At 39.4% G+C, this 15789-nt stretch overlaps 2 protein-coding genes across 5 annotated transcripts in view; both read left to right on the forward strand.

Moving 5' to 3' along the window:
* The window catches only part of tead1b (TEA domain family member 1b), a 42954-nt gene extending 39110 nt beyond the window's left edge, over positions 1-3844 (forward strand). For all 4 annotated transcript variants that reach the window (XM_087793686.1, XM_087793687.1, XM_087793689.1 and 1 more), the window contains one exon: positions 43-3844. In XM_087793686.1, coding sequence (XP_087649812.1) covers positions 43-156 — 114 coding nt within the window. In that variant the 3' untranslated portion in view covers positions 157-3844. The remainder of the gene's footprint in view (positions 1-42) is intronic.
* Positions 3845-5260: 1416 nt separating this feature from the next.
* On the forward strand, positions 5261-6546 carry rassf10b (Ras association domain family member 10b). The gene has a single exon (XM_087793343.1). The coding sequence runs from the start codon at positions 5278-5280 to the stop codon at positions 6544-6546; it is 1269 nt and encodes a 422-aa protein (XP_087649469.1). The 5' UTR covers positions 5261-5277.
* Positions 6547-15789: the final 9243 nt, after the last annotated feature.

Here is a 15789-nt window from a genome sequence, read left to right on the forward strand (position 1 = left end):
AAGAGTTCTGTCTTTAAGGCTCTGCTCTGTCGCCCCCTGCAGGTGGTGACCAACAGGGACACGCAGGAGACGCTGCTGTGCATGGCGTGCGTGTTCGAGGTGTCCAACAGTGAGCACGGAGCGCAGCACCACATCTACAGACTGGTAAAAGAATGAGAGGATCCAAAGGTTCTCACATAAACTTTCCAACCTCAAAAAGTGGCAGTGCCTCTAAACCCCAACTCCCCCCCCCGCGACGTATTTGTGTCCGCTTGAATCTGTTATTAGAAGATTTTGTATTTGAGTGTTTCTCCGACTGCAGCTGTGGTTCAGTCGTTCTGTTTCCATGTGGGTCTATGTTGGGTGTAACTGTGGCTATAGCGAGATCATTTCCTAAATCCTTTGTTTTCTTTTTATAGAACTAAATGTGAGGTTTGTTTCGTTGTGTCGGACCAACTCCGCCAATGTCCTGGTGTGGTCTCTGTCCATGACTGCCGAGCGGATGTGCACCCGCAGCCATTAGATTCCCAAAGAAACTGACCGAACACAAAAGTAGCCGAGAGCAAGTCGTCTCCATCATCATCGTCGTCACCAGCATATCAACGCGTTCCATGTCGTAACCTGCTTTTTAGAGTGTTCAGGGTCCACTGTCAGACCAATGTGTCCACCAACAAACGGCGCTGAGACAATCATGCTAGCAGCGAGGGCGGCGACACTTTTTTTGTACGTCAAAGCACACCACAAAAATGACCAAATCCGCCAGGAGTCACTCACACTACAAGCCCCATAATGCAATGCAACAGTGAGAATTACAAAGCCAAAGGTTAACAGTGAACAAAAGTTGATCAGGAAACGTCAATAAATCTGACGCTAATGTTTCAAAGCTCGATCCATCCTGATGATCCTGTTGATCTCATGCAGTGGTTCGATTCCCAGTGTAAAGTTCTAAAGCAAGGCTGTATTATTACTACTAGTATTTCCTGTGAGAGGTGAAGCAAACGGATTCAAAGTAGATACAAAATGTTAAAATAATTGAGCACTAGTGTATTAAAATATCAACGGTGTCTCCTCGTGTAAAACTGGTTGTTGACCGTACATCGTCGTGACTCAAAATCGCACATTGAAATGCTAGAAGAGTTTACTCTGTGACAATATTTTTTTAAGTCCATTCGTTGTTAAATCTTCTGTTTTCTGTGTGACCTTTACTTTGTGAGGGCAATGTAGCAGGTAATATGTGGCTAGTGAAGTTAAACCAACTACTCAGTGTGGAGTACTGTGACATCAATGATGACAACTACACACAGACACACACACATGTCGCCCATTTTTTAAATTGGTTTTAAGTTGGAGATAATACATAAAAACACTAAAAATTGACAACTCTTATTTCACTCCATGTTTGTGTTGTACCGAGTCTTAAGACGATAAAAACTTCTCCACTGTTCTCGAGAGATTCTCAGATTTCAGGCTGACCTGCTGAAATGACTTTAAAAAAACACTTGTCTTTTTCGGAGGCGCTTTTCTACCGTTGAATGTTCCGTGGTAACACTTTCGAATCCACATTAAAAGTCACAGCTTCTCCTCACAGGCTGCCTTGGTGTATCCGCGTGGCCTGAACCGACAGTCGGCCTTAAACTCACGACCTGCCTTCTTGGTGAAGAGGTGTTTGTGTCGAGACACAAGTACAACCTGCCAAGATGGACCTGGTGCCTTAGAGAGTCTTTTCTTATCTTAAACATGAGTCTGTCTCTTAAGGTTGACGCTAAAATGGAATCATAGTTGTACTTCATTTGAGGCACCGCCTTGCTGGGGTTTACCCGACAACGAAAGCCTTTTGTTGGAGGGACTCGCACACTTTTGTAGAACCGGGGTTACTCGCGGTAACCATGTGTTTATAAGGGCTGCACAATACAGAGATTTTGGCACAACTTACGACAAACACAAGTACACAAAGTTAGAGAGATTTAAGTAGGTTAATTTGGTTTACATTTGTTTCTGGTGAATCACACACAATTAAAAATAATATAGATATTTAAAAACATGTTTGGCGTCATTAAAATTACAGTTAAAGTTTTGTTAAATAACTATTTCAAAAGTGCCAGATTGTATAAACAAACAAACAATTCCTGCTTCTATATTTACTAACGGGTGTCGCAACACCTTCTTTTTGTCCGGCACTGGCTTGGAATGCATTCCCAAACCAGATCGCTGGAATCCAAGTTTCTCAGCAGCGACTGACAAAATAAGCATCACTCGTCATGTTCTTAATTAGAGATCAATTTCGCTTCTAAGCCTGGAATGGTTTGCATGCCATGAATTTCCTTTTGAGGAAACACAGCCCATTAGTGCTGCTTCTCACATTAAAATGCAAACCGATGTATCTGGAACTATACATGCACAGTTTGCTGCATTATAAGTAATTAATGTACTTTTTTTTCTTCCTGACCAGACTAGTAAATACATGTTTACCTTTATTAAATGTTGACAAAATATGCCAACGAAAGAGTTATAATAATTATAAATAAATAAAAAGAATATTTAAATAATTTCAGACACTGTGATTTTGTCACACACACACAAAAATAAACGGAATCACATTTTAAGTCATGTTTTAAAAAATATATATCTGTGCAGAAAATATAATTATCATAGTAAAACCATTTTTTTTAAAACGGCGTGCAGCCCTTATACTGTTCACCCGTGCGACACTCATTCATCTGTCTTTTACTTTTGTGAATGTTCAGTCCAGAACACACACACACACACACACACACACACACACACACACACACACACACACACACACACACACACACACACACACACACACACACACACACACACACACACACACACACACACACGTCTGCCTTGTCCTTGATCCAAAATACCAAAAAAAAAAGTGACCCGGTGAATCTGTTTCTCTGCACACCAACAAGAAAGTGCCTTTGATTCGAACGTCCGACTGATCCAACGACCCTGATTACAGTTTAATGACCAAAAATGAAGTGAAACCAATCACCACTTTGCCTTTTTTTTTGTTGTTGTTGAAAGGGTTGCATCGAAAGACGATTTCTTTTGACTCAAGGATTGAGATCTAACGATGATGTAATAGCCACGCAGTGCAGTCGTCTGCTTGTACACTTGCAGGTTCAAGTGCGTCTCGTCATCAGTTTTAATGCGATTCTATCATTTACAGATGTTCGGATTACACTTCATTCGTGAGCTTAAACGGGAAATGTCGGGATCGATGAGATTTTCTACTCTTTCTTCTCATTTTCCACTTCTTAATTTCAGTATTTAGTCCCGGGGAGCAGCTTGCTCTTCACTTGTGTGTCTGTTGGCATGGATTGACGACATCGTGAAAAAAACCCCTTTTTCTTGTTTGTGTTTGGTGACGTATTTTGTTAATAATGATAATCATGTTACTGCTGGTTCATCGTGACGTGTCGTTTTAACTCATGAAAATATAAACAGCAGGACTGAAGCCTTTGAATGTCTGAGTCACGAGCTCACGCTACGATCTGCTCCTTTTTATTTTTGGTTGGTATATTTAGGTACTGGTACCTTCTCGTTTTATAACCATGTTGTGTTTCTCGTCCAGTGCTCACTCCTCACGTCCGTGTGCTGACTTGTTTGTAAAAAGGTGCTTTGTACAAAGTGATATGTTGGCTTACGTTGGGTCGGATCTGTCATATCTTTATGTCTTTTTTCGGGGGGAAAAAAAACCGTTTGCCGTGTTTGTGTTTACTGTTTTCTTCGCTCCGCAACTTTACGATGCCTTCATGACTATAGTTGATATTTTGTAGCTTTCTAGATACTTTGTATGTACGCAATATTAAAAAGAAATAAATATGGAACTATATATGCAAGTCTGTCATTTCATGTGTGAACACTTTATGTGAACCATGTGTCCCAGTAGTTTTAAACTAATTTCATACAAAATTAGAATTTCCTTAAAATACTAATTCAGAAACTTTGGAACCTCCTGAATTTCACAAATGTGCAAACTCGTAAAACTAGTTTTACATTTTTGGATCTGAAATGTTTGAGTTTTTAAAAATGTATTTCTGGGAAGTACAACATCGTTTTGCACTTAAAGACCACCATAAATCTCTGCAATGACAGAATCAAGTTCTTCATTTGCGTCAAGGGATTTACGATTCTCCACCACTAGAGGGTGACAACACATATGTTTGTCTAAACTTGAAAACCATCATAATTGAAAACCAAAAGTACAGAAGTTGAAACGTTTGGACTTAAGCGTTTTACTTATCAAAACAAAATACATTAATATGAGCGTTATACTGAACCAACAAGAAAAAAGTTGGTATTTAGCACCATCATGTGGCCGATTCCGAGCATTACAACGAGAACACCTGAGCTTCAATAAACAAACATGCATCAATATTATTATTATTTAGGCTCTTTACCGTAAAGTTCAATAGAAACTAAAGTTTGTAGAATATTCCTTCAATATAACCTTTTAACGACTGACAAATTAATTCAGTGAACATGTTATATACTCAGTTGACTATATGGTCAATAGTTATTGCATAAAAATAGGTGCCACTTTTAACGATATATTTCACACACAAAAAAAATAAAATAAACACATTGTTCTTTTAAATGTAGCCATGCAAGCCACAACTGTTTCTTTCTGGATTTAGTTTTGTTCACTTATTTGTCTTTGCAAATTAGACACGTATATATGTGTATTGGAGTTATGTTCTTAAACTGTCTAAACAATGTTTTATTTTTCTCTGATCAGTTTGAATGTAGCGATCAAACGCTGTATTCCATGTATTATAAATGAACTTATAATGAAGTTACCAAAATGGATATTAATTTATGTTTAAAGTTTTTTTATTATTATTAATATATTTTAATGATTTTGGTATAGTTATGTTATCATATCATCGCGGATTATCTTTCCTAAAAGTTTGAACTCAATTATAGTTAACATTTTCGTAGTTTCTTTACAAACTTCATTGAGTTTAAAAAGTGACACAGGAGTAGGTGATGAAAAGGGGGCATGACAAGGGTCCTCATTAGTTTTAGCGCCGGCCCTGTCTGAAGGCGTCCACCTTTCCCCCAACAAAGGGGCCAGTCCACCACTGGTCCTCATGGTGGTGATGGTCATGTGACCACCTTCAGGGGCCAGATCTCGTGTCAAACTTTTCAGACCCGCAGTCACACAAACGGGAAAATGGGAATCGAGGGCACTTTTCCCCGAACATTTGGATTTGCAACTATTCCGGGAACGCTTGTTTCATTTATTTAAGCCCGCCTGAATTAATGATGGCGCGGGAGGAGAGCCGGATCTCCGTGTGGGTCTGCCGGGAGGAGAAGATTATCTTCGGCGTGTCGAGGCGCACCAGCTGTGCGGACGTGGTCAGAGTGCTCGCGGAGGATCAGCCGCGCGCACCGCAGTCCTACTGCATCGTGGAGAAGTGGCGAGGCTTCGAGAGGATCCTGCCCAGCAGAACCAAGATCCTGCGGCTGTGGGTCGCGTGGGGCGAGCAGCAGGTCGGCGTCAGGTTCGTGCTGGTGCTCGGCGGCGCGTCGCTGGAGAGCCGCGGCGCACGGAGCGCGGAGGCGCGCGTGGTGCCGAGCACGGGTCCGAGGGTCCCCAGAGGAACCCATCCCATGGGTGTCGTCCCCAGCGAGAGGCAGCGCAGGGTCGTCAGGAAAGCCTTCAGGAAGTTGGAGAGGATGAACCAGAGTCGAGAAGAAGAAGAAGAAGCGGCCGGCAGAGACAGGATGGAGACCCTGGTCCACCTGGTGGTCTCCCAGGACCACACCCTCAGGCAGCAGGTCCAGAGGGTCTCGGAGCTGGACGCCGAGATCGAGAGGTGCGAGGCGGACGTTCACGTGGACAGGATGAGGAGACACGGGGTCAACTATGTGCAGGACACTTATTTGCTGGAGGACGCTTCGGGGTCCAGTCGGGATGGAGACCAACTCCCGCCGGAGACCCTGGAGAAGTTTGAGGAGTTCGTCCTCAAGTGTGAGGAGCTGGTGGTGCTGCAGGAGGAGCTGTGGGAGCAGGAGGCGCTGGTGGACGTGATGGCGGGGCAGGTCCAGGAGGAGCTGAACCACAGCTGGATGCAGAGGAGGCAGGACGAGCTGCAGAGGAGGGACGGCGGCCAGGAGGGTCCTGATGGAGGCGAGGGTCCGGGTGGCTCACCCGAGCTGCTCCTGGAGGCGGAGAGAGTCAGGACGCAGCTCGACGCCAGCTCGTACATCGGCCTGCGCCTCCACACGGATTTAGAAGCTATTAGGAGCGATTTGGGGCTGACCCAGGAGATTTGTGGGGCAAGAGAGAAGGAGATGAGGGATTTGCTGGAGAAAGTGAACACTCTGGACGTGGACGACGGGAGGAGGTGCAGCCCGGACGGTCAGATGGGGAGGATGAGCCCTGTGGGGGGGAAGAGTGAGTGGGTGGAGCAGGCCAGGGGTCTGTCCAAATCTCACACCGTCAACGACGACGACTCGGACACGGGCTTAAGCTCTTTGCACAGCCAGGACTCGGACTGCCAGCCCGGCTGGGAGTCGCTGGTGTGACCCGGGCCTTTATATTTTTATAGCACACTTTTGTCTGAACAATAAACCGTGTCTTTCAAGAACCATCAGGATGTTTTCTTCGTCTGATTAAAGTTTGATGCTTTGACAAATCAATTCTTCCCCAATCCAGGACAAAAACTCAAAGATCATCTTTGAACATGTCAATCAAAATGTGTTGTTTGCCTATGAATTCAGGGGAGAGTCAGAAGAAAGGAGGTTAGGTGTTTGAATTCAAAATGTTGCTTGTCAAAAATAACATTTACTCAATTTAATTCAAGTCCAACTCAAGTTGCGTCTTTGTTCTATGGATAGAAAAGTTATTTAAGTAAAAGTTACTTCACTTTAGTTCAAGCCTTCGTGTCTCTCTAGGAAAAGCATGAAAGAAGAGCCAACATCTAACAATCATCGCGAGTAAATGTTATCCACTGACAGTTCTGGTGGATGAAATGTATGAAATATTGCAGGCTGACAAAGAATGGTTCTCAGAAACCCCTGCAGTGTCAAAGCTAGCAGCTGATATCACCTTCCATATGAATCAAGACAAGACGTCCAAGAGCTTCATCCTTATACAAGTCTTTAAAAGAACAATTAAATATGGAGAATGTGGGACGAGCAGAACAAACACAGCAGACACCAGAGACCGTGACGCTTGCATAACTCCTGCCAGGAGACACAGATATTCTATGAAGCCACAGAAATTTAATCTGGAGGTAGACGTTTTTTTTTTTTTTACTTCTTTAACTCAAAATCCCTTCGTTTCATTCAGAACAAATGAAGCAAAAAGTAAACTGCTTCAACTGTTTTTGTTTGGTTTATTATTTTAAATCACAGTTTCATAGTTTTTAAGTATATACAGTATATTGTTAGTATAGTTTAGTATAGTGTCATTAACCTTCATTAATAAGTAACATAAATCTAAACTATATACGTTACTATAAGTTACGTTCCTGTCAATATATTGGCCAAAATGTCAAACATTCAATTATGATGGTGACTTTTTAAACATCAGCTCTTTTTATCATCTTTAGTCAAACGAAGACACCAAAATTCACAATACATAGCAGCGACGCTAATCTCTTATTTCCTAAACCTCTGTCTGAGCCTTGAAAAAGCAAGTTGATAGGAAGATGATTCTGAAACGTAATGAAAAAGAACATAAACTAGAACAAATCTGTGTTTCCTCGTCCAATGTTTTACTTGAATCATTCAAGAAGAGAACTTAACCTGAAGGAGAAGAGAAACCCCTTGTCTTGTTCGTTGAATCTAAATGACAGAATACAAGATACATTCCTCAGCTCTTGTGTTAATCCACACTTTCTCCCAGCATTCAGGACGCACAAATCTCTGACCTGATTATGTCGAGTGTCCTGGAGCCACTTAAGAGGGAGAGAAGGAATCTTAAGTGTCCTTCGGAGGAACATTCCCTGAGTTATACTGACGGAACAAGAGCCTCCAACGCTGATTGTTTTTTTTTATATCTCCAATAAACATTATTTAAAACTGTTGAGGGACTAATCAATTCTTAATCCCTTTTGGTTTCTACTCTTTCCTGACGTGCTCCCGAACACAATTACGACCACTGTGCCGTCTTTCCCTTAAACATGTCAGAATCCAACAAAGAAAAGGTCAAAGTCTTTGTTGTTGGTCATCAGAGGGTTCGTCAGAGGTCATAGTAGCAGAGGTTAAAGTTACCCTTCCATCCGACTCAGGTCGTAAAGGGTCACAAAGGTAAACGGAAAAAAGGTCAGAACTGATGAAGGAGTTGCAGGTTTTTCCCGGTGGGACATGAGCCTTCAAGTTCCCCCGAGAGCAGAGGTCGTACACGTCCTCTTCGTCATTATGTCGGCGTCATTAGGTCCACACAAGGACTTGAACACATGGACTTTCTCCCTTGAAACAGTGGCTCTAACAGCATGTATTACCAAATACAACCAAAATAGAATCAACAAGAAGCTTCATTTTTAGACTAACAGGCTACAGGATTCAAGGTTCAAGGTCTGGAATTGGAGGCACAAGACGGCAGTTATGTTCTTTCAATCTAAATCATGTCACTTTGAAGTCATCAGAACTGAGTTTGTTGTAATTCCTCGTGTCCAATCAAATCTCCGGGCGTTGAGGACGAGGTTAACTTTCTTTTAGTTGCAAGTGCAACCCACGGTGCTTCCTAATCCAGGAATGTGTCACTCGGTGATCCTGGGAACCTTTTGTTAGCACTGTAGAAGGTCACTAATGAAGGCCGGAGAGCTAAGGCTTCCAGGCCGGGTTCTGAGGCGTGAGCCACTTAGAAAGTACTTGGCCCAGCCGGCAGCACACTGGGACCACCAGCAGGAGCTCATTAGACTCCATTGTACTGTTGGCAGGTGTGTTAATCCGGATGGTATCCCTGGACCTCGCTCGTACTCCAGCATTTTCGTAGGATTTTCCCCGGACTGTCACTCTAAGTAGGAACAAACGTAGTGCATGATGCTGCTTGTCTATAAATCATTACACATATTTACTGGCCACGAGGTAAACACCTGTACGAGAGACAATAAAGACATTAATTTACAGGAGACACACAAACCTTCAGACAACTTAGGGTATTCATTGAACCACAGTATTTTTTGTACTATGGGAGAAACTATCTGGAGTAAACTCAATCAAACCAAGCTAGAACATGAAATCATACTTTTACAAGTAGAGAATCAAACGTCCTTCAGGATAGATTACAACAACACTTTCTAAACAATTATATATTTACCAGTAGGGGGGGGAAGAGGGTTATAGACTGATCAATTTGGATAAGAAGGAGCTGTCTCGCCCTGTAGTTGATTCAGAACTCTGCAGCTAGAATTCTGACCTGCTCTAGTAGAAGAACTCACATTTCTCCGATCCTTAAAACCTTTCACTGGCTTCCAGTTTCTTTCAGGATCAACTTAAAAATTCTGGTTCTTACTTTCAGATCTATTCATGGTCAGGCTCCTCCTTCCATCAGTGATCTGATCCAGCCTTACACCCCAGCTCGGGCTCTGAGGTCTGTGGATCAGAATCTACTGATGGTTCCTGAACACGGTTCAGGACCAGAGGAGAGAAATCCTTCCAGACTGTTGCTCCTAAGCTTTGGAACGATCTTCCTCTCTCTTTGCGCTTGATGGATCTACTGACTCCTTCAAGAAACATCTTAAGATGTTTTTATTTGTTCAGGCTTTTCCTTGATTTTCTGGAACTCCTGTGTTGTTCTCAATATTATCTTGACCTTTAAAGTATATACTTTATTGAATTTTGTTTTTTTTTGTTTAAGCGCTTTGTGACCCTGGTCTGGAAAAGTGCTATATAAATACAAATTACTTTCTTACTTACCTTTCCATAGATATCATAATACAGATGTGTACTTGTAATAATCCTAAGTGTAAGGGTTATCACAGTTTACTAGCGCTATACAGAGAAACAAGAGAGAACAAATGCTAAAGACTGGAAAATAATTGGCAAACATGTTGTTTTTACACCAAAACAGTTCATATTTGGTGAAAAATAACCCCCAAAAGTTTAGTGCCAGCGAGGAAACAAGGTAACGACAGGGCAGCAACAATTATGGTTTGCGTCACTGCAGTTTCATCTATTTTTAACTTCTCAAAATTTCAACTTCATAAACAATTGAAGCTGATGTGAAAGGAACAGCTGTGTTTGACATAAAGTGGTCGAGTGCAGAGTACAGTCAGTGCTGTATAAATATGTTAGTAGATGAACAATTGTCATCATTAAAACCTAAAAGAAATTTTGAACATGTGCAGATATTGTCACGTTTTTTGTCGATATAATTAGTGTCCAACAGAAAATAAAGTAAAAGTCAATCGCTTGCTCTTTAAATGTGCTGTATATATTTAGTGTATATAAAAACAAGACGATACTAAAATATGAACTTGACCTTCTTCGCAAGCGATGTCACGCCCAGCAGTGTAATAGCAAAGCTATTAGAGTTTACAGCTCAGTTATCACCGACATTCCCTTATCGTTCACAACAGCAGCCTCCGTGGGCGTGCTCGGGGTATCGGTTACAGAGACGTCCACCACCACGTCTGGGTGTTTCTGGCATTTGTGAAAATAAATCCCTGCTCATGTTCGTGAATGAATCCTGCTGCAGGCAAAAAAAAAAAAAAAGAATCACAAGATCTGGCTGCCAACAATAGTTGTTCCACCCTTCTCTGTCACCTAATGGGAAAGTTCCTCTCTCGCACAATGGACCAGGGTCGTGTTGCAACACCTTTGTGGGTCGTTTTATACACACAGACGTACACAAATACAGGAACACACAGGGGAGAGATTAACCCAATATCAGGAGAGAGTGGTATTTAATTTCCTTCCTGCTTGTTTAACACAAAAATCTGCTACACATGTAAATAAAAAAACATGAAATTACTGTGTTGTTGGTTAACTTTGTCATTTAAGGTAAGGTAAGGCGTCTAAAGTGTGTTTTCCTTAAGCAACAAAGAAGGTAAACAATTATGTTACATTTTAGTTATATGACTGGAAATAAAACTTTATTGGATTCATTTATTAGATAAAACTATGACATCCCTGGATCAATATATATATTATATATTATATATATATATATAGGGGTGTGTTTTGGCAAGAATGTGTGGATATAATACATATTGAGATACGGGGGCAACAATACAATATATTGCCATACATTTAATACAGTAGTAACAACAATATATTTGTAGTATTGCTTGAATACTTGACTCTGGCCTCCAAAATTTACAGACCACATGACTCTTGACGAAATTGTAACTGCTTTCATTTCATTTGAATCCAAATATGTCCAAACATCAGCTTTAAAAGATGCTGGAATCCACTGTATCCTCTCGTCCACAGTCCTCCTGGGATTTAATTGTTCCCTTAGCACCAGAGGACGTAATGACCGCCTTTTAGTGATGAACAGTCAAATTACAACACACAAATGAACAAACGCTGTAAATATTTGCTGTGAATTGTATAGAAAAATGTTATTGAACTGTAAACCATTGAACAACTATGATGAAAATAAAATATAATATAAAGCCAAAAAATGTAAACAATTATATAGTGCTGTCAAAAATCGATACAGTATCATGAAAAAAAACATTGTGATATTCACTATATTGATATTTTCTAACTCCCCTGAAAACATTATACATGTTTACTGTTATTTAAAGCTATTCAACTTCGCCACTTTGTTCCGTTTTCTCAACGTAACGCTGTAAATATTTTCCTTACTACTTCCTACGCTGTGGTTTATCCAGCAGTAGATAAGGAGACATTCCAGTTGAAGTAAAACTTCTGAAAATGACTCAGTTTCTTATCTTGTGTCATTACTGTTTCTAATCTTTTTATGAACAAACTTATCTGTATTTTTTACAGCAGCCACGAGTCATGCACTGACGGTGCACGTGTCAGAGGGAATACCTTTCAGTAATTCAGTTCAAATCAGCATCAAACCGGCGACAGGAAGAGATTAGATGTGGTACCAGGTGATCACAAAATGTCCACGAGGGTAAACAGATGGGACAGAATTCAAGGAAGATTGGAAAGTGAATATTTTGTCAGTGGACGGCAGGAATGCTCATTCTGACCTTCGAAATAGAAGTAGAAATATTTTCATGAAGTCGCTCTTTATGAAAATATTTCTTGTTAAATTGTTGCCAGGGTTCGACTTCTGGTATCATCCCTTCCATACAGGAAAAAGACCCGGAGGTGCAATGATCCGCCACAAGGTTCTAGAGCACGGCTTCTGAAAAGGTCGGAGAAGACGTCGGTTTTTATTTCCAGCCAAACTGCAGCAACTATTCAGGGAGAGTAATATCTGCAGTAGCATTTGCCTGTTGGAGAAAATATATGCTACACATGACAAAAATTGTTCTCACTTAATTTGCTACTGTGGTGGAGAAATCAAGCTCCCCCTTGTCTCAACCAGAACTACAGTACAAAAGTCAAGTCTCAAAATAGATTTTAAAAAAATGCTTAAAATGTACAATATTATCTTAGTACAGTTACATCTACGTCTACATCATCTGTCAATGATCATTTATGGCCATAATTTCACGCTCAGGGAGTTGATTTTTAGTTTTATACAAACTCATCCAATGGTCATACAATTGTACAATTTCAAAACAAACACAATTTATGCTCTGTATACATTTTACACAAACTATTCTAAATCGTATTAAGAGTAAAAAGGAGCTGAGAGAAAAGCAGTTATTTATTTTTTATACTATTATGTCACTGAAAATATATTTACTTGAATCTTAATGTGTGTTATTGTTTATGTCAAACAAAGTCTTGACTTTGTGTCATAGATTTATTTTCGACAATACTAATTGTGGATGTTATGTGAACCATGTTATGCATTAAATTCCCTCGAATTTAACAGTTTTCATTGGTTTCGCAGCAATGTAAACTGAGAATCAAAAGGAAACCTCTGTATGTTGCATCTTATCTTTAGCACTTTTACCATCTACTGTAAAAAAAACCTCCGAAATCTACACCCTTGTTAGTTAATTATAACGGTTTGGGACTAAAAAGCGGAAATAATTGAAAATAAATGGAAAAAAACACCCATTACATTAATATTAATGTTTGAAAATTAGATTAATTGAATTTAGTGTATGAAAAATGTAAATGAATGAGATTTGACCACCTGGACAAGACTAGTGTTACAAATATCACTAGTGTTTCTCTACCACTTGTCATAAACGTCTTTTAACTGCCGACACATGACTCCAAGGATCAATCTTAACCACAACAACTGCAGTACCACGCTGGTTGTAGTTCCTGTGAGAAGTGATTTTCTCTGCTGACAGGTGGTAAAATAGTAAATCCTGTTTTAGTGGACTTTTGAAAACGTTGTACTCCGTAGAGTAAATCAATTGCTACGCTGTGATTAGTTGTCCTCAACAGATGGTCTGTTCCACGATAATTGGCATGTTGAACAGATGAGTCGAGAGTCGGGTCGCAGCCAAGTGTTACAGGAGCTGTTCAAGAAACAGTGTTTTGTAAAAGATGAGAACCCTGAATCATGAAGGCTGTATCCTGATGCCAGGAGGTCACGTGTTTATCTGTACATGAACTACTTCAATTATGTTTACAAATAATGTAATAAAGCAGTACATCAAATCACAACAATTCAGAACAGAACGTCCCATGACAGTCAAACTGCTAAACATGTTTCGAGGTGATGAGTTATTGAAGAAAAACATTTATTTTTAGTGTGGATTTAGGGAAAAAGTAAATTAAAATGTACTATGAGTAAACTTATTTAACACTAAAATTGAATTTGTATACTTAAAGTTTACTTTCGAGATACTATATTTTAAAAATAGTACATTCACTGATATATACTTATATTTATACTTAAGTATACTTTATAAAATGTACTTAAAGTACAGTATACTGTAATTTTACTTTAAGCAATTGTATTATTGTGGAGATCCTGAAGTAAACTGTGCAAAGGATTATGGGAGTGGATGCTGTGTCGCAGATAATACTTTTGGTTATTGTTAGATACACACATTTTCTTTGCGGTATTACCACCATTATAAATCTACTTGTGTAGTGATGGAGTTCAGTTCTATAGCAAATACCATGTGCATTACCTTAATATACATTAAAGACGTGCACACAAAAAGAGAAACATCACTGTGTCCTTATCTGTCTTGCCTTTGCTTCTTGATGCATCTATTGTTACAAAAATATGTTATTTCCACAGTACATGCATAAAGTCACCTGTACACTGTGTTATTGGGACTTGACGTTCAATTAATGTGTTCATTTAAGTGTGTCTAAAATTGATCTTGGACTCTATTGTTCTCATCAGTGTGTCTGTTTATACAAAACTCTCTTTTCATTGAAATATTTACATTAGAAAATTATCTTAAACTCCGCCCACTACAAAAAACAATAACCTTGCATGCTCTGCTGTGATTGGTCCAGCATTGAGGTTTGTCACCGTGTGTCATAAATCCCTGAAGCCTCCACCGCCAAGGGACTCATTGTATAAACAAAGCGGGGCATGATTACAGCTGGCTGGAGGAGGAGTGAAGCCATTATTACATCATAATGGACTCGGCTCTCGTTCACCGAGATTACAGACGGGGGAGAACTTTAGAAAGTAATAAATTCAAAAGATTTTAAGGTTGTTGGTTTGCGTCCCTCGTGAGTCTATTAAAGGCAGTGCATTTTACTAAAATTTACCGATATACTAAAACGAATGATATACCTAGTACATCGGAAGTATAGAGATAAGTGTGCTTTTAGTATTCTTCTATAAACCAAACTATAGACTCTGAGAGTATAGCTAGTCTAATCTAGTAGTATACTTCTGTAAACTTAAAATGGTAGAATTTAGCCTAAAGTATTATCAAAATAGTACCTTTAGTACACTACAGTGTACTAAGTACAAATACCTTACTTATACTTAAGTATACTTGGTAAAAGGAGCTTTAAGTATACACATTTTTGCTAAGGGGATACACATCAAAAATACTGTGTTTATTTCTTTAAAATATAATGAAAAGTTCGAAAATCATCAAGTCTTTTTAAAACACTTAAAACAAAAACATAAGTAAAAACATCCATAACTCATGCAGAAAGATTAATAAAGCTCAACTTACCATCTTTGATGAATAAAACAAAGTATCTTGGCTGACGACGAAAAATGTACAATATTGTGCTAGCAAACCGGAAATTAGCTTGTACACTATTGCACAGTTGTCAAATGATGCTAACTCATTTCCGGTTTTATGATTCTATGTTTACTGCAATAATAATTGATGTATAGACGTTAAATGTTCTAAATAGCGCCTGCAGAAGTCATTATACATGTTTGCCAGTTGAAAAAAAGGAATTCCATGAAAACATAAATTATTAAGACATTCTTGCCATTTAAAAATAAAATAAAATAATGTCAGAAACTTGGAACCGAAGAACACGAGTGTCAACCTAAATATTATTTGACTCAACAGTGACATCTAGCGGCAAATACGTTACACGTGAAATTATATGAATGAAACAAATACTTAATACACGGATTTTTCACATATTTAAAAAAAATGATATATTGTTATATATTTTTACTTTATATCCTATATATCATCTTAATGTAAAAACTAATTTGTTCATGATGCAATCGATGCCATACATTTCCAAAAGATGATCCTAAAATATAATCTTTTAAACCATATCATGATGGAAGTGCTGTTATGTCACTGGGAAAAAAAAAAGTTG

The sequence above is a fragment of the Callionymus lyra genome, chromosome 6 (assembly GCF_982586985.1).
Source record: "Callionymus lyra chromosome 6, fCalLyr1.hap1.1, whole genome shotgun sequence".
NCBI classification, from domain to species: Eukaryota; Metazoa; Chordata; class Actinopteri; order Syngnathiformes; family Callionymidae; genus Callionymus; species Callionymus lyra.